Here is a 25,256-nt window from a genome sequence, read left to right as displayed (position 1 = left end):
ATCTCTCTGTTGTAATCAAAATTTGTTGACCAAAAAGCAAATGCGATAGACCCCTGACCCCCCTGGGTATTCACTGTAAACAAGACAGATTACACTGTAACCAACATACTGAAATTTAAATCTGATGGGGATTCAAACACACACACATATACTTATTTTTAAAGTTACTTACAGATTACATGTTCTGTCCACATGCATGTGCACAGACAGACAGAAAGTTAAGCTGTTGATTTACAGACAGATTTGTCGATGTTTAACAGGAGGAGGCGTGTTAACAGCACAGAGGACAGAATAAATCTCTCGCTCCATGTGAGATTCTCCACACTGTCTGACAGATTCCCTCTCCTCACTTCTCCTGCTCTTTCCTCTCTCCACCCCACAGCACCACAGAGGCCAGCTCTGGATCGGCTCACACAGTAAATGCAGTAGGAGCCTACAGCTGTGACTGCAGGGCAGCTTTACACCTCTCCACGGGAGCAAAGGGCTGTTTTAGGACAGGGACGTTTTTAGGTGTTTAGAAGATACGATGTTTGAGAGCATGGACTATGAGAAGAAACAGAAACGTTACTGCATCCGAGGTAAGCATGCTGTCATCATATGTGTGACGATGGTGGCGTGCTCTCTGGCGGTGGGCCTTGGGGTGGGCCTCTCCAGGCCAGCTACGACCACCAACCCCACCTCCACCCCCTCCACGCCAGGCCCCACAGCAGGGCCTACAGCAGGGCCTGCTGGGAGAGGGCCTTGCCAACCTTCCATGGACTCCACTGGGGACTGGAAGAATTTCCGCCTCCCTAACTACGTGAGCCCGGTCCACTACGACCTGAACATGGAGCCGAACATGGAAGAGGACACCTACATGGGCAATGTGGACATCCATTTAGAAGTCACCAAGCCCACCCGCCACCTGTGGCTCCACATCAGAGAGACGTTCGTCAGTGCCATGCCTAAACTGAAGATGCTGAACAGCCAGGGGGGCCAGAGGGAGCTGCCAGTGAAAAGCTGTTTTGAATACAATCCGCAGCAGTATGTGGTGGTGGAGGTCGCAGAGGAGCTGCCAGTCACTGCCCCAGGAGAGGTGTACGTGCTGAGTCTGGACTTCCAGGGCTGGCTTAATGGCTCTGTGGTGGGATTTTACAGGGTCATCTACACCGAGGAGGGGGTCACCAAGTAAGTTAACAAGATTTAAACTGTCATAAATAATACAAACAAAGTGTTAAGGAGAGGATGGGGAATATGTTACTCTATAACTGCAAACATGTCACTAGCTGCTTTAAGATTGTGCACTGAGCCTAAGGAATTCCTGCTGAGTTTCTCCAGGTAGTCCCCAGTTATAAAGGTCCGACATGCTCCAGAGGTCATGTCTGAAAATGGTTTATGTATGTATGCAGTCATCAAAATGCTGGCTGGGATGGATGACAGGCATACAAATTCGTAATATCTACCTAAGTAGAAGCTTTGTCTGGTTTGTCTAGTCCTTTTCAGTTTGGTTTAAACTGAAATAGCAGGTGTTAACGTTCCTCTGACCGTGATCTAGAAAAAGGACCAAAATTTGGCATGACTGAAAGAGATGATATGATTTTGGATTTGATTTGGCTGCAGTGGGAAAATACTGGATGGTTTGGACTGTCGGACCAATCACAGGATCTTGAGCACAGCTTGTCAACAATAGCAGTAGAATAAAATACGATTCAGATATAACAATTAGCTTCAGTAGCAATTTATAATTTGTTCAGATAATAAAATCAAAAGCATTCATTAAAATAGTATAGAATTTTATAAATATATTATGATTATGTTTCATGGGACATTATATTTTTGGGACATCCCTGCTATCACCTTCCACATCTGTCCTAGCTGTTTTTTCAGCCCTCGGTACTTCTGAATCTTCTCATACTCCTTTTTCCTGATGTTACTATTCGCTGGGCTTGCCACATCCAGCATTCTGTTCTTTGTCCTCAACCACTATGTCCGGTTGGTTAGCCAACAGCTGTTCGGTAGTCTGGAATCTGAAGTCCCACAGGATCTTAGCTCTGTTGTTCTCATCCATCAGGACTTTGGCACCATTAATCCATACTCTGCGCAGATGTTCCTGTACACTATCCCCACCACTTGGTTATGCCTCTCAGTGTGCGCTGTCCCAGGATGCATCTGACACCCTGCTACTAACTGCTGGTCTGTCTCAGGGGCATCTTTGCTCAGCCTGCACCTTGGGTCTGCTGTGGTAGACCCTAGCCTCTATGGATCTTGTGCTTAGGGCCTGTTCTTGTGCTGCCATGATTAGTGCCTCTGTGCTGTCTGTCAAACCAGCCTTTTCCAACCACCGGTCGGATCTCTTGATATCAGCCACATCTATTTGCCAGTGGTACATGCCATGCAGGGGCTGGTCCTTCCATGATGGTTCCTCTTTGTCGTCCTCCTCTTCATCATCATTGGGTTTCTGCTGGATAGTGGCTTTGACGCTCACATGTCCTCGGCCTCCCTCCTTTCGCTCAGTGTACAGCCTCAGGGTGCTGGACTTTGGGTGAAACCCTCCATGCACAGTGTGGAGCATCTTTGTCTTGATATCAGTGGCCTCTATCTCCTCATTTGGCCAGGTTATTACACCAGGGACAGAGCATCTCCTTGGTATATGTCCCACTTGATGATTAACTTGTGATATGGGCGACCTTATGACGTTAGAAGAGATAGTGGTGGTGTTCAATAAGTTCAATCAACTTTGTACAGGTCTGAGGCAGATATTCCCTGGGATTTGCTCTTTTATTATTTTAGTGTGTATTGAGACAGACAGTTTATTAGGATGTTTATTGTTGTACATCAAAATAAAGGAACACCTTAGCAAGGCACTTCAACAGTTTCTGTTTAGATGCATTCAGTCTCCGAAGGGCAAATCCTGCTATCTATAATTCCTCCTAAACCTTCCTTGATTAAAATAAGGACAAAAAAATTCCATAGCAAAGTTCAGATACAGTTGATCATCACTGAAAGGGTGTCTGAACTGCATCAGCTTTCTCTGTGAATACTCATAGTTACTTGTGCATAGAAGAACCACAGAGTCGCTCCCTGGTTGAAAATGAAAACATAGCATTTTTCCCACCTGGACCTAGAGACAAAATTAATAACACTGGTTATTATGTAAACGTATTAGTGTGCAATCATTAACTCCCAGTCACCGCATTAATAAATCACTCTAATGGACATTTACTTTATATCCCACAACACCACCATGCTGTACAAAACCTCAGAGACCAATCGGTTAATCAACCAATTTATCATTCTAATACTTTTAAAGCCCAAGGTTGAATATTAAAGTAAAGTAATATAAAATACATAATAGTTTGATGAATAAGTCCCATGTCAAGTTCGGCTTACTGGCTTTTTACTTGAGCTTTAACTTGACATGATCTTCATCAGTGGGTGAAATTAGCTCAAGAGGTACTGCTGAACACAATGTGAAAAGCTCCAGGAAATTGAATAAGTGGACATTGATTCCGCAATGTTTAGTCAAACTATACAATTTTACATTCATCAGCTGTCTTTTTAGATAGAATACTTTCTGTTGGCCATTCAGAATCAAACTTTTGATGAGCAAACACTTGGATTTACGCCTGGATTCATGGCAGTTACAATGGTTTCCAATTGTGACACATGTTTAGACAGTATGTGGTAAGAGCATGATTAGAAAATATCAAATATAATCCACCTGCAGTCCTAAAGCTGAGCATGTTCCAATCCAGTCCCTGTTTATCCAGCTAAATCAATGCATCATATATACTGATCATGTGACTGGACACCAGAGAGGAAGAAGTGTTTTGCTGATGTAGTATTCACTATTTAACTATTAGGGTTAGGGTCAGTTAATCTTATGCAACACCCGCGTCTGTATTCCCGTTTTTATGTTGCACTATCTTCTGCACTTTGGCCCTTGAGGAACGACCTTATGTTCACCAGTACCCTCTGTATGATGACGACTGACAATAAAAGTTGACTTGACTTGACCTTGACGTGCCTGAGTCAAGTCTGTTTGGTCTGCAGTGTTTTGACATGTAGATTATTTTCAGCGTGAGGAAATAAGTCTCTGTGGGATCAGGCTTGGGAATTAAACATCCCAAAATATCAGAGGTAGTGCCAGTCACTGATGACAAACTTTGCATCTGAGATATTCTGCTGTGTTGTAAAGTGTTGGCCCTCACCAGTTTCAAGGGTGAGGTGTAAAACAGCTGATCACAGACACTTCCTGTAATCATTTGTTCTCTATCTCTTTATCACCAGAAAGATTGCTGCGACTGATCATGAGCCGACAGACGCCCGGAAGACATTTCCCTGCTTCGATGAACCAAACAAGAAGGCCACATACTCCATCTCCATCATTCATGATGCAAACTATGAAGCTCTGTCCAACATGCCTCTGCAGGTAGGAGTGAGGACTCAAATGTCCCCATCATACCATCAGTTGTTCTATTCACTTTGTTAGGGTCACATTAATAACCAGGGCTCTGGAACTGGAGGGTTGTCTCTTATTGAACACAAAGATAAATTCTTCCTGTGTGTAGTTTCACCAGTTTTACTGCTGGAGTCGACAGTGAACCTGGAGTTTAACAGCAAGTTAGTCCTCATCCCCAAATCCCCTTTTCCTGTAAAAGTTAAACATACTGTTTGAAAATACGATAGTGTAATAATATAACCTAACAATTAACCATGATTCAGTTTTATAGTTTTGTCTCTAATTAGATTAAAGTTTGTAGACATTTGTCAGGATTGTGAAATGTGTTGTGATGTATAGAGGAACTCTAATTGTTTCTGGTTATTTTACTTGCCTGGTATGTTTCATTTGTGTCCAGTTCCCCCTGCCTCCCTGTTGCATTTTCCTGCGTGGGCTTCATCACTCCTTGTTCTCTATTCACATTCTCTGTGCTTCTTTTCATCTCTCGGATTCTGCTTCATGCTGCTATTTGTTTGACCTCATGCTTTACGTCTGCTCCCTCCTGTTACCATCTGTTCCTGCTTATTTCCTTTTCCGTTTTCTGGTGTTGTTTTGAGTTTGTACCTTCAGTTTGTCTGTGCACCTGCTTTCTCAGTGAGCCTGTTTAGTCAATATAAATGGTCTTCACTGCATCACAGGTCTTGATTATTAAACTTGCGAAGGAAATATCTGCCAACCCTGAATCTTTACTCAACATGTTTTATTGACATTTTACTTTATTGACTGGGGTTTATAATTCCTCTGAAGACTTCTGGAGGTAGCCATGACGTAAAAAGAGAAATCCTTATTATTACTGCTCGGACCTCCTGGTACACACAGCATCACTTTACCAGGAGGACTGTTAACAATCCTGCTGAACTCAGAATGGTTGCAGTAGGTGGAATGAGTATGATTTCTCAAACTTTCCCATGGTTGAGGTTAACAAAGACGGGGGAGGCCGAGTTTAGAGTAAACACTTTGCATACCAACAGCAGAGGAATCAATCTTGGGCCTGTGTTTTGGGGCCAGGGGATCCACCCAGCTCTACACACTGACTGACATCCACATTAACACATTAACCTTTTTTTCTCTGCCTCTCCAGAGCCCCCCTCAACAACTGGCTCGCAATAAATTGAAGACCTCCTTCCAGAAGTCCGTCCCCATGAGTACCTACTTGGTATGTTTCGCGGTGCACCAGTTCGACCACGTGGAACGGACCTCTGCTCGAGGAATTCCTGTGAGTTTATCATCAGTGCCATTGATAATAGTGATGTATACTGTTGATGTATACATTCAGATACATTCTGTGTTTGCTCTTCCTCTGCCTTTGCAGCTGCGAATCTACGCTCAGCCAACTCAGTTGAGAACTGCAGAGTATGCAGCCAACACGACCAAGGTCATCTTTGATTTCTTTGAGGATTACTTCAACATGACATACTCCATCCCAAAACTAGGTATGTTTTCACAGTCATATTCATAACCCTGTCCCAACTGTGGTTATAAAATAGCCCCAAATTGTATTCATTTTAGAGATCTGTCCAGATCAACTTATAAAAGAATCTGAAATTAAAAGTTTGTCATTCAGTTACATGTGTATACAAATATGTGTTTCAAAGCATTAGATGTATTAAAAATAATCTATAACATAATGAACAGATAACGAAGATCACTTCATCCACTGTAGATATAAACTGGAAAAATTTAATTTGTAAACGTGTGGTAGAGACAATTATCAGCACACAAAGAAATGTTATAATCAGTACTGTGGACAGTGATGGGAGCTAGTGATTCTCCTGATAAGGCAAAACAACAAAAGTGAACAAAAACCAATAACAATAATAAATATAATAATAATAATAAAGTTTTCTTTTAAAAATGGTGCAAAGTGCTTATCAACAAGCAGTGAAACAAAAAAATTGAAAACCAGAGAGGAACGAGGTAGTTAATATCACTTGCCATTTTTAAGTGGTAACAACTAACAAACAAAATGTTAACCTTTTAAGTAAGTAAATATGAAGTTAACATAACTAAAGAGTAATAATTCTAGTTATGTACCTATTTTAAGGCACATTTAAAAAAAAGTAAAATCAACTTGCCCGACTTTACAGTGCAGTGAACTGTGCCTTTCAGAGTCATGGTTGGCTGAGGTAGCAATGTTTGAAAAGGCCTTAGTTACTGTATGTTACATTCATCTGCAGCCCACAGCGTGTTAATAGAAGCTAAAGTTTTACATCCCAGGATAAGGACAGTGTTAACTGTCCTTGCTGAAGAAAAAACACCACGCAGCAAAAAGAAGCAGGTGGCAATAACGTTATTTCCACTGAAAACAGACGACTCATTTGAGTATGAGCAGAGGTTTAGAAGAAACTCTGAACGTTGAATAGTTTTTGAATTAGAATAAAAGGGGCAACTAGCTTTAGTAGAGTGGGAATTGGTATCCAGTACTGTGTTGTATAAGCACTCAAGTGTTCCTATAAAGTCATATCACCTCACATGATTAGATGAATCAACACACCTCCCTGTGATCAGAATCTACTGTGCAGATATGATTCTTCTTTGTGTACCAGAGGGTCATTTGTTGTGAGGAATTGTTATCTACAGGAAATATCAGCAACATATTTCTGGGAATGAAGAATGCCCCTGCCGACTTTGATGGTGATACTGTAATTAATTAATCAAGATACAATCTGAGTCAGTCATTATATCAGTGTCTCACCAGAGTTGATAATGCAGTAACGCCATAAAACATACGATAAGAGCTTGCCTCAATGTCATCCCTGAGCTGTCTCTTTCCAGATAAGATAGCGATCCCTGACTTTGGCACCGGTGCCATGGAGAACTGGGGCCTCATCACCTACAGGGAGACCAACCTGCTGTACGATGACAAGCAGTCTTCCTCCTACAACAAGCAGCGAGTGGCTAGTGTTATTGCCCACGAGCTGGTTCACCAGGTACAACTGTCTACTCACTCGTATCCAGGATATTGTCATGACCTCGCAAATATTCTAATTATTGTCATTTTTTTTATGCACCCAGTGACAGAATCAGAAATATGAATCATTACTTTGCTTATTTTATTTGTGTAATGGAACCATGTCACAGATATGTTTGCCAGACCCTTATTGTTGTGCACTATGCCTACATCACATTCAGGACACTATATATGAAAAAATGCAATTTCTCGAGAACTGTCCCTATAATTTTCATTTTATCCTAACAAACTCTACTTGAATTTATTTCAGAGCAGAGGGTTATTTCTCTAGTAGATTAGCATCTACAGGGCTGCGAGAATAGAAAGAGAATAAACGGCCAGAAATTAAATTAAAGTGAGGGTATTTGGTCCATCAGCACACACTTAATATTTAAGACCACATTGATGATTGATTCCATATTCAAGATTTTTATTATCAAATTCACAACAATAACATTAAGCAGTTGCTGGCAATGAAATGCTTGAGTCACAGGCTCTCTTCTAGCAATGCTCAAGTAAAAATAAAATAGAAATATTATAAAATAGAATAACATAGAATATCAAAAATGTAAAATAGAAAATAGGATGTATATATCTAAAAAAAATATATATATACAGCTCAAGCTCAGAAAAATAGAGCAACAATACTTCAATTGCCTTACGGGAATCTATTATACTGCATATAAAGAACTGTTTCCAACACACAGCAGATTGTTATCAGCTGTATTTTAGTTTCAGTGCAGCAATTAAGCCACATGTGATGCAACCAAATACATCCAGTAAGCTCACTGGCAGTTCTATGAAGGCTTTTATCTTTATTTTAGTTACACACAAGTGGTCATATATGAGTTCACAGTTCACAATTGTAAAAGTTCTAAATGTTTCTCGAGTTATATTTCAAACTTTTTTTTATGATGCATAATCTGGGAACATATCTTTCCAGGATGTCAGCTATTGTGATATAAGACACCTTGAGGCAGTCAATAAAGTTTTACTGTTCACTTGTGATTTCAATGGCCCTGAGGGTTCAACACACTTAAAAACACGTGCAAATAGACAAAACACATGCAAATGGAGAAAACATTGTTTAATGTGGCTTTGAATGATCAGTTAATGTTAGATCACATATAGCTGCATGGACATATTCAATACGACCTGACTATGTCATTTGTATAGTCTTATTGTTTTCGCTCTAGCATGCAAAGCTTGTTTAACACTCCAGGATATACAGATACCCTTAGCTGACCTTTTATGGACACTAAACCCCCATCTGCAAGCAATGCAAATGTCGGGATAAATGATTCACTTCATTTCTTTCTAGACATGATAATTTAAAGTATTTTCCAGATTTAATGGAGACAGTGTGAGTGCTCTTGGGGGAAACAATTCCCATAAGGAACTTCAGCTTTGTTCAGAGTTCAGGCAAATCAGATTTGTTCATCAAATCGGATAGTAAGGCCAGACTGTCCACACTGTTGTTTGTGATCAGATGTCAAACATGATTATCTTATCTGCACAGGTGCCTGTGGTAACAACAGACACCTCAGTAACAATGTAACTACTGTCATCCTGGATTTGACATTGTTGTTATGTGTCTTGCTACAAGCAACGGTACAAGGCCAACAACCTACAATGAAGCTCACAGTGGTCTGCAACAGTTTTCCATTGAAACACCATAACCCAGTTTTAAAGCTTGCCAAGAATGGAACCTGTGAATCCTCCTCCTATGAATTCCATTTGAATATGTCCTTTGTTTGAAAGCACAATGCTCATATCAGTTGTCGTTTCCAGTGGTTTGGGAACATTGTGACCATGGACTGGTGGGACGACCTCTGGCTCAATGAGGGCTTTGCTAGTTTCTTTGAGTACATCGGTGTGGAAAGAGCTGAACCTTCCTGGGGCATGGTAAGTTGCACCGGATTTACACTGACAGTGGACATGTGAGACAGGATGTCTGTACTCTGACACATACATCGTGTCTTCCTGTTTTTGACAGCGAGACATCATGATCATCGGCGATGTGCTTCCTGTGATGGTGGACGACGCCCTCCTCTCCTCCCATCCAATCATTGTGGACGTGTCTACCCCAGCAGAGATCACCTCCGTGTTTGATGGCATCTCATACAGCAAGGTACGACTCCTAAGAAACCGCACACAGTTGAGGCGTCAATGTCCATAAAAACCCTGTTTTCCAATGCAACATTTATAATCAGCTACAATAAGGAATTGTTAATTTTTTCAATTATGTTGTTTTGGTATTATGTTCTATGCAGTTTAGTATGATTAAAGTCTGAATTCCTTTATATATTTAATCATTATTATTATTATAACTATTTGGTGTGGTTGAATAAGGCTTTTGCTTTTAGTTTTGATACACTTCAGCATCAAAACTTCACAGCCAAAAACTTTCTATACTGCAGTTTTTTCCTGCTATGTAAAATTTTAACAAATGAAACCTGATCCCTTGAAACCCTTACTTACCAGATACAGACTAAATGCATTGTGTATCATGCAATTCGAAAAAAGCTTTTGTAATGGAAATTATCCAACCTATTGCAGGGAGCGTCCATCCTCAGGATGCTGGAGGACTGGATGGGTAAAGATCTGTTCAGAGATGGCTGTCGAGTAAGTCAGACACTGTTGCAGCTTCATGACAAATCATTGATAGTTATGACCAATAATTCATTGATGATGACATCTAGTAAGCTACAAGTGATCCAGTAGCTGAGTGTGTTGCGGGTGGAAATCAAAGGCAGGAGGCGTCGTTCTCAAGTTAAAATTAAGCAGGTTTATTCAGAGGTCACAGGTCAGGAAACTGCGGTGTCTAGCAAATGATCATGCATGGTCCACTGATCCTGTACAGGAAAAATGGCGCTGAGACAAAGGACGCACATAGCTTTTATATCGATACTGGGCGTGACAGAGGTTCTGGAACGCGCGGCAGTGCCTCGTTGGCTGGTTCACAAGGCAGTCCCGCCCTCCTGGCGTCACTGGGTCTTCTTCCTGGCGTTGCGTGATGACGTGAACGCTGAGTTGCGGGTACTAGAGTTCATGAGCATATTGCCTCGCGTGTGCGCTTATTTTATGTGTGTGTGAAGTGAAGTGAGGTCATAGAAAACTGTGAGAAAGGCATGAAAACCTCTAGTCTAATCTGTGTGTGTGTGTGTGAGGGAGTCTCAGAACTAATATAATGAAGTGATTCATGAAGCCAGAGGTTTGACAACCTGTTATCTGTCAGCTAAGGCAGACTCCCTTTTTAAGGAGTATGAACCATTCTGAGGTTGAGAAGCAGGAGAAGAACTATGTGTTTTGTTTGTGTGTTTACGCTATGTGTATCTGACTACACGTTAAAGTGTGTGTATGTGTGTGAACAGTGGTGTATTGTCAATAAATCCCCCTTTCCGCACCTGATAGGTGCGGACAACACGGGGAAGGCAAAGGGCAGAAAAGGGCAAGGCAGAAAAACAAACCCAACTTAATACTCAGTAAAACACAAAAACAAAAACGTCAAAACATAGCTGTGATTCAAAGAATCACAGCCAGCAAACAAAAAAAAAAAATAAAAAATCTCAAAACAAACCTGACTGTAAACATTCGGAACAAACTGAACCCAAACAATGTCAGACTGACTTTGCCCCAGGAGAGGCAGCTCCTGTAACTCTGTTTGATGTCTAATGTAGCCAAGGAAATTATGCTTTAATACAGAACGAGAAGTGAGAACAGGTGAAAGATTCATTATTATCACTAAGCAGCAACCGTTATTGAAATAATTTGTATGAAGTATAATATCTAGCTAAAACTGTTTCTATCTTTATTGCTTAAGAGTTCAATCAGACACAGACTATAGTTAAAAAGTTGAAATCCCTCCAGACTCTCTTTTAATCCCCCTTTAGGGTGTGATCACTTACTGGCGAGTTCATGTTCCCCTTAACCTTTATCCCATCCAGTGCAAACCCGTCCCCCTCCTCATCATCATCGTCGCGTCGTCATCTCCATCTTCCTCAGCTTCAGCTTCACAGCATCAGTTTCCCCTTCAGCATCCACAGCAACCACAGCATCCACAGCACCCATAGCACCCATCCCCAGTTCAGCATCCACAGAACAGCTGGGGATGAGGCACGTTTTCCTTCATCAGAGCAGAGTCTACAGCCATGTCATGTCATGGCTCATAGAGGTGGAGAGGGCACTGGTCACCCAGCCACCAGGGGCAGTTTGGAAAAAATGTTTCCATTCGTTTCTGTCTGACCATACAGGGTACAGGAGCAAGCTGTGCAGATTTCAGCTTTTTCAGATCTGCTCCAAGAACAAAAATATCAAGAATTGTCAGTGAGGCTTTTTCAGTCTTTAAGAGTCAATGATCTGGATCTTAGCCTTGTAAAGATCCTTTCGTGGAATTAATACTTGCCAACAGGCCATGTGTTTGAGCTTGCACTGTACCAAGCCAGGCGCAGGGCGTATTGTCGGTCGTGGTGGAGGAGGTGGAGTTAACACCGGATGGGAGTGAGTTGTGGAATTCATGAAGCCCAGTTCCCAGAGTTTGAAAGGAAGACAAACAGAAAAATTATTAATTTACTGCGATGCGTAATTGAGATTAAAGTAGATTATATAAATTTATAATTAAAAGAAACAAACAAAATAATCGAATCAAAACATACATACCCTCTTTTGTTATTCAACAATTTCATAAAACCTTTGAGGTGTGGTCGGCCAAATCAGTGGACATTAAAAATAAAAGGTTAAACAAGTTGAATTTCAATGAGCAGCAGATATGACAGTGTTTGAGTATTTGAGTTCAAACCATTTTCCAAAATTCATTGACTGCTCCATAACACGATAATTCAGAAGCTTGTACGTCAAACTGTCCTGTGATAAAACAGGAACCACATACAAAATACAAATGTGTGAGAGATTAGATTCAATCAAACGTCTCAGAGTAGACAGCTGAAACAATTCAAAACAATTTAAAAGTTATTCTGCCACAATTTCCTTCATGATGAAATAAAAACAATAATTGGAGCTTAACATCACCTTTCAAATTAAGAGCCTTAGATGTTAAGATAACTGGTGAAACAAAACAACAAAAGAAAAACGTTCTTTCCAGAGTTTGAAAGTTAAAGGGTCCAAAATAAATTTTAATCTAATTATAGATATGACATTCAAATAAGTGTGTAACCAGAGGGCCTTGTATTATGGTTTCTGCATTTCATTTAAAATGAAACCGGCTATGAGTTAAAGTGTATTTGACCTCTGACCTTTAACTGGATTTTAATTTATTCTCCTTCAATGGTGAAACATATTTATTTTAGGACTCTCCAGAGTTACATGGGGGTTGAATCAAACTTCTAGTTTAAATTCCAACTGTAAATAGATTTGACATGTCTTGACTATTGAATTCTTAATGGATGACTTGAATATGGAATTAAAGCAACTACAGGTGAAAACAAAGAAATATCTAATTCTAGGCAGCACAGAATTTAGTTTAAAGTTAAGTTAGAATTTCTCATCCTAATATGATTGAGACAGCTCATATAGAAAGCACATTATTCAGCTCTAAGAAAATAAGTCAATGAAACAGCATTTCAACGACCAACTACCTGTGTCAGGTAGAAACAAAATAAGATATTTAAATGATTGGATTTTATGTAGAACTTTAGAGGCCAAAACCTTTCTCCTTTCCTCTTATAGATATATTGGAAATATCTGAAAGAACAAATTTGTGCCAAAAAGTGTAATTTTAACAATTCCCTCTGGAATTCTTTACTTCTGAATGAAGCAATATTAAAAACAAACAAACAAACAAATAAACAAACACCAAGCCTTCTTATGATGTCAACGCCAGTTGTAAGCTGTAAGGCTTCTGGCCCTCCCCCTTTTCATCCTCTGCTGTGCAAGTCTTAATCTTTCTTTGGCAAGTCCTAAACACATTTACCCCTCCCACCCTTACATACAACATTTATCAGATGGCAATCGCATATAACACCCACTAGTTTAGGAAAAAGTCGTTTTCCAGTCAGTTTGTCGCTCCGTCAGTTTTTTCTGTGTCTTCAGTCAGCCAGCTGACCTTGAGACATTTCTCTCGTTTCCACACACACAAACACTCCTACTCCCACACACACTGGGAGTTATCTCCCTGCACACAAGCACACGAACATTCACAGCCCAAGCGCGCTCTCTGCCACCTTTTTTTTTAAAATTTCGGGCAGAGACCGGACTCCCTCTTTTGAGATTCAAAGGGCCGCACCCCAAGGTTTTCTACCAGTCACTCAGTCCAACAGCCACACACTTCCATTCATACTAGTTACTTCACATCCTCTCTATATTATATAATCAATAGTAGTATAATCATTTTTATATAAGTAATTTCCTCTTTCAAATCCTTATTCGTAACAGCCTTCCGTTATTTGTGCCCAATTGAAACAATGGTGTGTCTGGTTTGTAAAGCTCCTGTGGCATTATTCAAATCAGTTCTTATTTTAGCCAAAGGGCGGGAAGGTGAAGGTGCTGGGGTACAATGTGTCAGGTGGTGCCAAGGTGCGCCTGATTTACCTTTGACCTGGGCCGAGTGTGAAGTAACCTCCTTCACTTCGTACGGTCCAGTCCACCTGGGTTCTGGCCACTTTCTCTTGTGAACCTTGACTCTTATCCAGTCACCTACTTTTACCTTCGGTTCTGCAGCTTCCTCCGGATCAGTCGCCAGGGCCCTGGAGACCTGATTGGAGAGAGCTGCAGTAAGAGCAATTAAAATCTTCATATAACTTGACATTTCAATCTCAAAAACATCCAAGGATGGCACGTGACCTCCATCCCTGGGTGGACCTGGCATAACTCTGCCAGTCAACATTTATACCTTTTTCTCCATCTGATTCTACTTTAGTAATCCAATTGTTAGGTCTTTCCATTTCCCTCTATCATCTTTTAAGATGTAGGAGACCTGATTTGAGTTGAATTCGTAGCTAATACTCACACACCAACCTGTAAATCGGCGTTTTGTTTTACAGTGTGCGTCTTCGCTTTATCTTTTTGAAGTGGGAGACCGAATTTGAGTTGAATTCGTAGCTAATACTCACACACCAACCTGTAAATCGGCGTTTTGTTTTAGAGTGTGCGTCTTCGCTGTATCTTTTTGAAGTGGGAGACCGAATTTGAGTTGAATTCGTAGCTAATACTCACACACCAACCTGTAAATCGGCGTTTTGTTTTACAGTGTGCGTCTTCGCTGTATCTTTTTGAAGTGGGAGACCGAATTTGAGTTGAATTCGTAGCTAATACTCACACACCAACCTGTAAATCGGCGTTTTGTTTTACAGTGTGCGTCTTCGCTGTATCTTTTTGAAGTGGGAGACCGAATTTGAGTTGAATTCGTAGCCAATACTCACACACCAACCTGTAAATCGGCGTTTTGTTTTACAGTGTGCGTCTTCGCTTTATCTTTTTGAAGTGGGAGACCGAATTTGAGTTGAATTCGTAGCTAATACTCACACACCAACCTGTAAATCAGCGTTTTGTTTTAGAGTGTGCGTCTTCGCTGTATCTTTTTGAAGTGGGAGACAGAATTTGAGTTGAATTCGTAGCTAATACTCACACACCAACCTGTAAATCTGCGTTTTGTTTTACAGTGTGCGTCTTCGCTGTATCTTTTTGAAGAGGGAGACCGAATTTGAGTTGAATTCGTAGCTAATACTCACACACCAACCTGTAAATCGGCGTTTTGTTTTACAGTGTGCGTCTTCGCTTTGTTATTAAATAGAAAAACACAATTTGCACAATACACAGCAGCTTCAGACCATTTAATTTCTTTGTTAAATCTATCATATGTAACTTGTACTCACCCTCAGGACTTCTGATCAAAAATTTAGGTTTTCTCTATTACGACAATATGCAGATTTCAATTAAATAGGCTCTGCTCACCTTTTAATAGTACAGCGCTGTTTGATCAGGTTCCCAAGGCGATACAAGTCACTTCAGGACGGTTCTTTCCCGTCCGAGATACGGCCTCCTCCCCGACTAGTTGCTCTCCACTCCGCTCTTTTGATCGTCTAAAACCATACCCTCTGCTACCATTTTGTTGCGGGTGGAAATCAAAGGCAGGAGGCGTCGTTCTCAAGTTAAAATTAAGCAGGTTTATTCAGAGGTCACAGGTCAGGAAACTGCGGTGTCTAGCAAATGATCATGCATGGTCCACTGATCCTGTACAGGAAAAATGGCGCTGAGACAAAGGACGCACATAGCTTTTATATCGATACTGGGCGTGACAGAGGTTCTTGAACGCGCGGCAGTGCCTCGTTGGCTGGTTCACAAGGCAGTCCCGCCCTCCTGGCGTCACTGGGTCTTCTTCCTGGCGTTGCGTGATGACGTGAACGCTGAGTTGCGGGTACTAGAGTTCATGAGCATATTGCCTCGCTTGTGCGCTTATTTTATGTGTGTGTGAAGTGAAGTGAGGTCATAGAAAACTGTGAGAAAGGCATGAAAACCTCTAGTCTAATCTGTCCGCTGTGTGTGTGTGAGGGAGTCTCAGAACTAATATAATGAAGTGATTCATGAAGCCAGAGGTTTGAAAACCTGTTATCTGTCAGCTAAGGCAGACTCCCTTTTTAAGGAGTATGAACCATTCTGAGGTTGAGAAGCAGGAGAAGAACTATGTGTTATGTTTGTGTGTTTACGCTATGTGTATCTGACTACACGTTAAAGTGTGTGTATGTGTGTGAACAGTGGTGTATTGTCAATAAGTGCTAAAAGCCTGTTTTTGTTTGTTTGTTTTATTCTTTCACCAGAAATATTTGAAAGACTACCACTTCAAGAATGCCAAAACAGCCAACTTCTGGGCGTCTCTCGCCAATGTATGTCCCGCCTTTATCCTAATAATTTTTCGTAAAAAAGTATAATTACCAAGAAAATAATGTTTTTCTGCTCTTGTCAGGAATGGTGGGTGAGAGAATGGATATCAAGTCTCATGTCTGCGTGTTAGGGACCAAGCTGTAGTCCAGAATAAGAACATGGAAGCAGATAACAGCCTCACTCTGTCCAACATTCATAAATACCCCCAGCTTTATTGGTCTATACCCAGAGACCTATAGACTCATAGTCTTTCATTGCTAGAAAGATCCATACAGTTACTGTGCCTGGAACTTATTCAACAAGAAAATGATTAATGCACATAACCCTTCTTAATCCACACATTTTCATGTTTATAGATATATATACATATATATGTACATATATGTGTGTGTGTGTGTGTGTAATGAAACTAAAAAGTGATAAACTATGTTAAACAAGTGCTTTGTTGACTTTGCACAGAATCAGTTTAATTGTTCCCACTGTTTCCAGTATTTATGCGAAGTACTAACTTATATGCACACAGATGTGGAATTGATATCTATCTGAACATCTCTCTCAGAAAGAAATGAACAATATGTACATTCCAAAACCTTTGCTTCCGAACATTAACAAATATAAGCTATTTGTGCAGGTGAGTAGATTGCCAGTTGCAGAGGTCATGGACACATGGACCAATCAGATGGGTTATCCTGTGCTGGATCTGTCTGTCACAGAAGCGAATACCAAACTGAGCCGGAAGCGCTTCCTCCTGGATCCTAATGCTGATCCCAGCCAGCCCCCTTCACCTCTGGAGTAAGTGACGCAAAGAGTATAGAGCTTGTTAAACCCTCAGTGTTCTATCAGTCCGGAGTGAGAAAAGAAATATGATCAGAACACTGCAGTTTCCCCCAGATACAGTGTACAGAGCTTTTCAGCATCCATCATCTTTCATAGCATCATTTTGGTTTATGGTCCCCAATTGTACAGTTCTGGTTCAGCTTGACACCCTGTCTTGACATGGCAGATTAAAACGATCCGCTCCTACTCTCCCCCCTGACCCATACACTCATTGAACTGAGGCTTAGTAGTCACTTCATGGTAATGATTCAGACTTCGAGGGGAAGTTGTCTGGGTGACAGATGACCGAAAACCAACCTTGTGTAGACACCCTGTTGGTCAAAATGTGATATTTTATAAGAGGTTAACATGAACCCAGCTGAAGATTCTAACAGCAAAACTGTTCACCTCTGCAACACTACACGTGTCGCACATGAAGAAGAGCACTGACAATCTTTAACTCCCGTATTGTTGCCTTCATTGTCAACAAACTCCATGGAAATCAGAAAGATGTAGGGTAAAGCACAAGCAGCCAGTAAGTTCTTGCTGCCCCCATGTGGTATCTGTATTGACAACACAGCTCCAAAAACTTACAAATGAACTACAGTGTAACCTTAGAGCCTACACATGTAGATCCACAAGTATAAATCCAGCTTTACAGACTAGCCTGGTGACCACAGTGGAGAATTTGACAGCTTATGTGCCAAATCTATTTCCATAGCAGAGCTAATGGAAGATATAGAGTGCAGCTTTAAATAATCAAATGAAAATGTATTTGCAACAACGTCCTAAAATGATTTTAAACTATGCCCTGAGGTTTTGTATGTCACTACACTGATAAAAAATGATTGTGTCTTTGTTACAGTTACAAGTGGACTATCCCAGTGAAATGGCACTCTGTGAAAAGTGACAAGAACATGTTGACAATGTTTGACAAGAGCAGCAACGGTAATGATCACAAAATATTCTAACTAAAACAATCAGCTCTTCAAATCAATCAGTAACATCATTATTATTATCGTATTTTGTATTAAAAATAACATTGTTATGACTGTGTTGATTTTCAGAGCACGTCATAATTAACTACACGCCCTCAGTGGATGGTCTGCTTAAGGTGAACAATGATCACATTGGATTCTACAGAGTCAACCATGACGTCCACATGTGGAACACGATCAGCGAACAACTTAAAAACAACCATAAGGTATTTCAATAAATCTAAAATTTGCTAAAACATGCACATGTTATCAAATATTTTCAAACTCATAACATTAACAATTTTTACCATAACTTTTGATACTATTTAACCCTTTTTCTTGTAAAATAAAAATATTGCAGATGGTCTTGTTTTAGTGTTGTGATATTTAATCTTTTCCTAATAACAAAACACAACACAGAACTCTTGCTATAAAAATAGTGTACCATTAATAACTGTATTCTGGAAGAAGTTATTACTCTATCTGTACATTTAAATTACAATGAACATAATATTTATTGTACTCTACAGAAATAGTATTTAAAGCAAATAAGTTATCTTCATACTGAACTTACATGGTTTTTTTATTTTTTCCTTGCATACTACCTTCTTCGCATTTGGTAGAGATATAAAAATATGGCGAATCCATGTTAAAATCTTAAACAACTGATACAGTTTGCTTTCATATCATCATCATCATATTCATCATCATCATCATCATCATCATCATCATCATCTTACTGTATGTGTTAATCTTCCATTAGACTGACTTTACTGTGTTCAACAGGAGTTTGATGCAGCTGATCGTACGAGCTACATTGATGATGTCTTTGCAATTGCACGGTGAGAATTCCCCCTAACACACATTTGTGTTACCAGTCATGTACATACTGTAAACACTGTTTTCATTTCATTGTTTAGGGCAGACATTATAGACTATGGCAATGCCTTCAATCTGACCATGTACCTGACAAATGAGACTGATTACATAGTGTGGGACCGCGTGGACTCCTCCATCTCCTATGTGAGGGACATGCTGGTAGCCGATGCTGCTCTCTACAAAAAATTCCAGGTAAGCAAGCTGCAAATCCTTCCTGTAGCTGTCACATTCCCAACAAAGAAGTATAAACACATCCATTGCCCCCTGGTGGCTGACGGTTCAACAGGTAATTAACCCTGACTCCCTTATGTAAGTGGGTGGGACCTACTACAAACTAAAAAGTGCTCATGTCTCTCAAAGGTCTTTTCTGTCATTTTAGCGAGGTCATTCAAACTGATGTATGTTCAAGTCTTCATTTTTCTGAAAAGTTTAGTTTAATGCATTGGTGGTGCCTTAACTTCAAGTTCACTACTAAATAGACTGAATCCAAATGATGTCACTAGTGCAAGATGGCTATACCCGTACCCGGAATATTTTGGCTACTTTATTGGTTCCGTTGAAGGAAGTGGAGACGTGTCATCCCTCTTTATTTACAGACGATGATTCTTTTTAATAAACAGTCAGTGGTTAGCAGTCAGTTTTATAGGTGTTTTTCTGATCACGAGTCATACCTTTTATTCATCCTCTCATCAGATCAGATCAACCTACATTGTCATGCTGTTTCCTTGAGACTTTGATGGTTTCATTATACGATAGCACCAGCCTCGGTGCTGGGAACAGGACAAGGAGTGAGGAGATATTGGTGTAATCACATCCTTGTTTCTTTTCTTTAGAAACTCTTTGGAGATCACGTCAGAGCGATCTCCCAACGACTTGGATGGAACGATGTAGGAACTCAGACAGAGAGGTACACTGGGAGCAGTGCATACTTAACAAGACTTACTGTATATGCCCATTCAAGTAAATACCTCAGGTCTTTCCCTGGTGTTATTTACAGTCAGTCTGTGATCATGATAACTGTAACAATATTGCGACCATTCAATAAAATATGTCCTCGTTCTTTTATGCTAACCCATGCAGATAGTTATCACCCAATGTCAAATGGCTTGTGTGTGATTGGCAGGTTACTGAGGGAGACCGTGCTCAGTATTGCTTGTCAGATGGGGGATCAGAATGCTCTGAATGAAGCCTCCAGTATTTTTGACCGCTGGATTGATGGAAGTCTCAGGTATAACTCACTGTCATTTATATATATTTCTGTCAGTGTCTTAAATGTGATAACTGTAGGTGATTTCCACTGTATTATCAAGTAACAGACCATCAGGTTCAATGTACTGTAGTATTTGTATTATTTATTTGCATATCTATTGATGTCAGAACTACATGAAGACATCAAGACAGATTTTTAGCAACTATTGTTCTCTGATCCTTACAAACTGACCTTTAAAACCCACGTAATAAAAAGCAACACGTTTTCTGCTTTTTCCTCCTGTATTTGTTGTTTTATTATTATAAGCACTGGGAGCCACATGTAAACATTTAAACAAGACAAAGGCAGGGCACAAATCAGAATATGTTTTGTTTACACTCTCAGATTGTCTCGATCAATTTTTATTTTTTATAAAATGTCTTTTAGACAAAACAAAAACAATATTTTTGACGTGGTCAATTTTACATTGCTTAACATTATCTTGTGGTTGTTTCTGTCCCTCCACATTTTTGGTGGCCTGCTTTAAGTGCAAATAGTTCTCTAACTGAGGGAGGTGGGCCGGCCTCCCACCCACAGACTGCATTACATGCATAGTTAGTTGGTTGTGAAGACAAATATAACTTAGATACAGCTCTTTTTGTAGAATCAAGTTTTTAACATGCCGGGAAATTTCTTGACATTTTTACCTGCAGCAGCGTAGCAGTGAACCTGAGGCTGCTGGTCTATCGATATGGAATGAAGAACTCGGGTACAGAAGCCAAGTGGAACACAATGTTCCAGAGATACAAAAATACATCTTTGGCTCAAGAGAAGGACAAGCTGCTGTATGGACTGTCGTCTGTGGACAACGTGAAACTTCTGTTCAAGTAATCAAAAACATCTCGTCTTTACTTGGCTGACCTGATCACCCAGTTATATTACATCATTTCAGCCACAGATTTAATATTATATTGGAAACAGTGATGTGCAAAAAAATCTCAGTTACCACACTCCAGAGCCCTTGCGTTGTAACACCCCATTTTGTTTGAGTCTGCTTATTTGTCATAAACATCTAATGCTGCTTTTAAATTATTATGAAGAGTACAAACTGAGTTTGGAGAGAAAACTGTTCTTCTGCCCCACAGGCTCCTGGAGGCCTCTAAGGATGAGAATGTGATAAGGAGTCAGGATCTGTTCACCGTGGTACGATATGTGTCTAATAACCCACTGGGAGAGAGTATGGCCTGGGACTGGACCACGCTGAACTGGGACTATCTGGTCAACAGGTCAGTGCCAACGAGGCAACAACAGCTTACAGCGACAGACATTTAATGCACTTCAAAATTATACATAATCTTTAGGCTGCATTAGTAAATGTTTGGCGCCTTAGTGACACCAGAACACAATAAACACACTTAGTTTGCATTCTTCCATGATGACACACATAGTGTGCTCATCTGATAGAAAAAGCTGATTGACTCCTTTCCCATTGCCAGATATTTTTTTCCCATTTGTTTCTCAGTCACATTTCAAACTGAGAATCTCTCTCACCTCAATGTCTTGTCAGTGTTGCATTTTGCACAGTGCAAGAAATGTTTTTGCTGTTCCATGTTGTTTTCCAGATTAAAAAAACTGCCGATGGTGGCGGAAGTCACATGTATCTGAAAGTTAAGGGCTGATATTTAGACAAGTGACATTTATCGTTAAATGTTGCTGTTATTGTTTTTGTGAAGTGCACAATCACACAGAAAACAGTGTACAACAAGGCAGTGTACTAAGAGAAATATCCAGACACAGTGTTAGCTTTGACCAACCGGCTTGTTACAGTAGATCACATGATCACAGCTGGTAAAAGGGGAGGTAGGGAATAAAATGTGTACTTTGTTCCATGGTAGTTCTTGTCAACGGGGGTGGGGGGGGGGGTGGGGGGGGTGGCACTGCATTAGCTGAATCTCACAAAAAAATCACACATACCCTCTTGGAATCCACATTAGTCAGTGTGACACTTCCCAAGGCCCATCACACACACACTGCAAAATACCTATTTCTGCTTACAAAACACTGGGAATCATCTGATATTAAAACGTATCCAGTATTGTCAAGGGTTTGTTATTTTACCAAAGTGTTTTGACAAATGCAGGCCATGCAAACAACATGGTGAATACCAGTATCTATCTGTATCTGACATTGCCTTTTACACTAATGATCTTTGTGACTTGGTAAGAGCAGAGTGGTAAAAAGAAGAAGAAAAGCAAGCACACTGTGCTGGTCATGATAACGACTTGTCTCCCTTCTACCAGGTACACCATCAACGACCGGAACTTTGGTCGTCTACTGAGTCAAATCAGCACCAACTACAACACAGAGCTGCAGCTGTGGAAGGTTAGCACTGACCGTAATTACTACGTTTTGTCCTTGTCTTCTACTACCTTATATAATTATTATATTTATTTTTCCAAGAAGAATTCTACTAAAAACATTTCTTTTGAGATTGCTGTGGCTGGGCCAGCTGGGGCTCAGCTGGTCGTCCTCTAACCAGAAGGTCGGCAGTTCGATCTCAGTCTCTAAAGATCACTGCTGGCATGTTCAGTTTGATAGAGTGCTGCACATAAATACACTTGGTGAATAGATGAATGGCAAAACACTCTACTGTAAAGTACTTTTGGTGCTAATCAAGACTAGAAAAGTCCTCAATAAATACAGATATTATACCGTGATCCTCTCAGTTGGCCTCAAAAGTAATGGATGATACTGACGTTTGGATTACGGGGTTAGAAAAAATATTCGTTTTTTAATAAAATTGTTGATGTTAATGACCTAGTATCAATTCCTCAATCGCAAAATGTACCTTTGCTGTTGCACCTTTACTCGGTAAACTTCTGCATCTGGGTAAATTTGCATTTGTACATGTAACAACATTACTGTGTGGTGTGTTGTCTTTTCCTAATTGTATTAACACTCTGGTGAATGATTTTCACAGAGCACAAATATTACCTAATTTCAAACCTACATTCATGAAACTACAAAAATATAAACTGCTGATTGACTGTAAAATGAAAAACAATGCTATATGGAAATCAGACTGCAGGTTATTAAACACAAAAGGGTAACAGGAGGGTGTCCTTTAAGTATCAGGATGTCACACTGCTCAGTTTCCATCTGGAATTGAGGCTTTGAACAATTGTCGAACCTCAGATCTACGAGGAGAAATGTGAAATCTCATGTAGGCATAGAACATTGGATTAACAGTTGAACCTTGAAGCATGGGAGTTTACTCAGCCATTCTACATATTTTTGTGGGATTGACGAGAATTCAAGAGTCAAGGGTCTTATAGGGAGCACTGCAATAGTATGATGTACAAGGGCTGTTTATACAAACCACCCAGTCCTTAAAGAACCAGACAGAGAGAGTTGCATTACGCTCTTTCAGAACATTGTCAGGCAGTGCCGTCCCTGCACACAAGTCAATTACAGCACAAACTGTTCCTCTTTGTGTTTCTCCAAAATACTGTCAGAGCATGGACATCCATGTCTATCAAGAACTTCCTGAGAGCACCTCTTCTAACACCTTGACACCTCTTCTAACACCTTGACATGTCTTACTATTACTGACTGTGTACTTTCTCTGTATTGTATTACCTGAACTTGTGCATGTAGTACTTACTTCATGGTCTCCACTGTACTGAAGCTTTAAGGTTGTTCTTCAGTTGTAAGTCACTTTGGATAAAAACACTTATTACATAAAAGGTCATTTTTTGGGCTGTTCTGCCAGAAGTGATCTCAGTCATGATTTGGAGAAAATGACCGTACTCATGCATGTGGGGAAGAGGGTTATGATTCAGAGGGGTAGATTCAGTTGCAATCGACATTTTGAGATGTTCCGCATTATGAAATCGTACTTCTACTATACATTGCTTTTTAAAGAACTCCTACGAGGTTTTGGATAGAGTGTTTAGCGAGTGTTTGTATAGTTTGAGTCAAAGCAAGTAGAGGGTCGTCAGTTTTTGTTCACTTGTCTTATATCACATGTTTCTATGCTGCTCTTGTAGATGGAGCATTTCTTCAGTCTAACACCGAATGCTGGTGCGGGGGAGATGCCCAGGCAGCAGGCACTGGAAAAAGTGAGGAACAACATCGAATGGATCAGGAGGAACGGGAATGAGATCAGAGGGTGGCTGGACAACAATGTGGCCTAAAACAGCAACATTGCAAATCACTGCTGGGATACAGACACATTGTCACTGTTAGGAATCAGAGCACGCACTGTCCCAAGTACAGTAAATATGATCTTTACCTATTCGCATACAGGGTGAGTGTGGGTGTGGCACATTGAGTGGCATAAGGAGGGCACTACTGATCTGAATCAGCACCGGAACATAATAAAAAAATCAAATGTCTAAATAGATATGTACGTTTTTAGCACTTCACAATATCGAAATTCATACTTAACCTGATCTCATATGTGAAATTCCCTTTTTGTAGATAATGTTTTTCACAAAAGTCTGGATTTGACCAGAATGTCATGAACTTTTCTTAGCTGTGCAAAACAAATGTACTACTGCTTTCACCACTATTGAACATAATGAGGCATGGATCACAAACAAGCAATACAAGAGTATAACATTATCTGTGATAGTTATTGACAGTTGAAACAATGTGGTCTTGCAGCTCACTCTCTCCAGTGTTCTTTCATCATGTTGGTTGGAAAATATAAAAGGCCAGTGTTTGTTTATTGTTGTATCCTTTTCCTCTTTAGTTTTTACTAATAAATCATTTCTGCTCTTGTTTCTGCTCATCACTGGAAGGCTATTTATGTTTGCTTGTTTTAAAATTCTTGTAAATGTAATTTATAAAAAAATTATTTGGTTTTCAACGAGACAAAATATTTTTATGATGTATTCTTTTAATTGAATTAAAATGACTTTAAAACCAGGTGTTTTTTGCTTTTGCTTTACTACTACTGTGTTTAACACAACCTTTGCGAGACATAGAGCAAAACAATTCCAACCAAAGGATACACTCTAAAGTGTCAGGGTAGTTTTAAAAAGTTCTAGTGATATATTTTAGAAAAGTGCTGTTTCAGGTGAGCCTCAGGGCCCCTATGTCATCCAGAGTTATCCCTTTATCTTG

General features: G+C 40.1%; 1 protein-coding gene across 1 annotated transcript; it reads left to right on the top strand.

Moving 5' to 3' along the window:
• Positions 1-312: 312 nt before the first annotated feature.
• Positions 313-25,058, top strand: enpep (glutamyl aminopeptidase). Its single transcript, XM_061082450.1, has 20 exons — positions 313-1,167; positions 4,270-4,411; positions 5,562-5,696; positions 5,793-5,913; positions 7,256-7,410; positions 9,222-9,335; positions 9,427-9,561; positions 9,990-10,055; positions 16,202-16,267; positions 16,897-17,057; positions 17,947-18,029; positions 18,149-18,285; positions 18,845-18,900; positions 18,979-19,129; positions 19,771-19,844; positions 20,061-20,165; positions 20,840-21,013; positions 21,272-21,412; positions 22,427-22,508; positions 24,176-25,058. The coding sequence occupies exons 1-20, from the start codon at positions 527-529 to the stop codon at positions 24,320-24,322; spliced, it is 2,886 nt and encodes a 961-aa protein (XP_060938433.1). The 5' UTR covers positions 313-526; the 3' UTR covers positions 24,323-25,058.
• The last annotated feature ends 198 nt before the right edge of the window (positions 25,059-25,256 follow it).

The sequence above is a fragment of the Limanda limanda genome, chromosome 12 (assembly GCF_963576545.1).
Source record: "Limanda limanda chromosome 12, fLimLim1.1, whole genome shotgun sequence".
NCBI lineage: Eukaryota > Metazoa > Chordata > Actinopteri > Pleuronectiformes > Pleuronectidae > Limanda > Limanda limanda.
The sequence above is the reverse complement of the archived record's forward strand: the minus strand, read 5'-3'. Positions and strand labels throughout refer to the sequence as shown.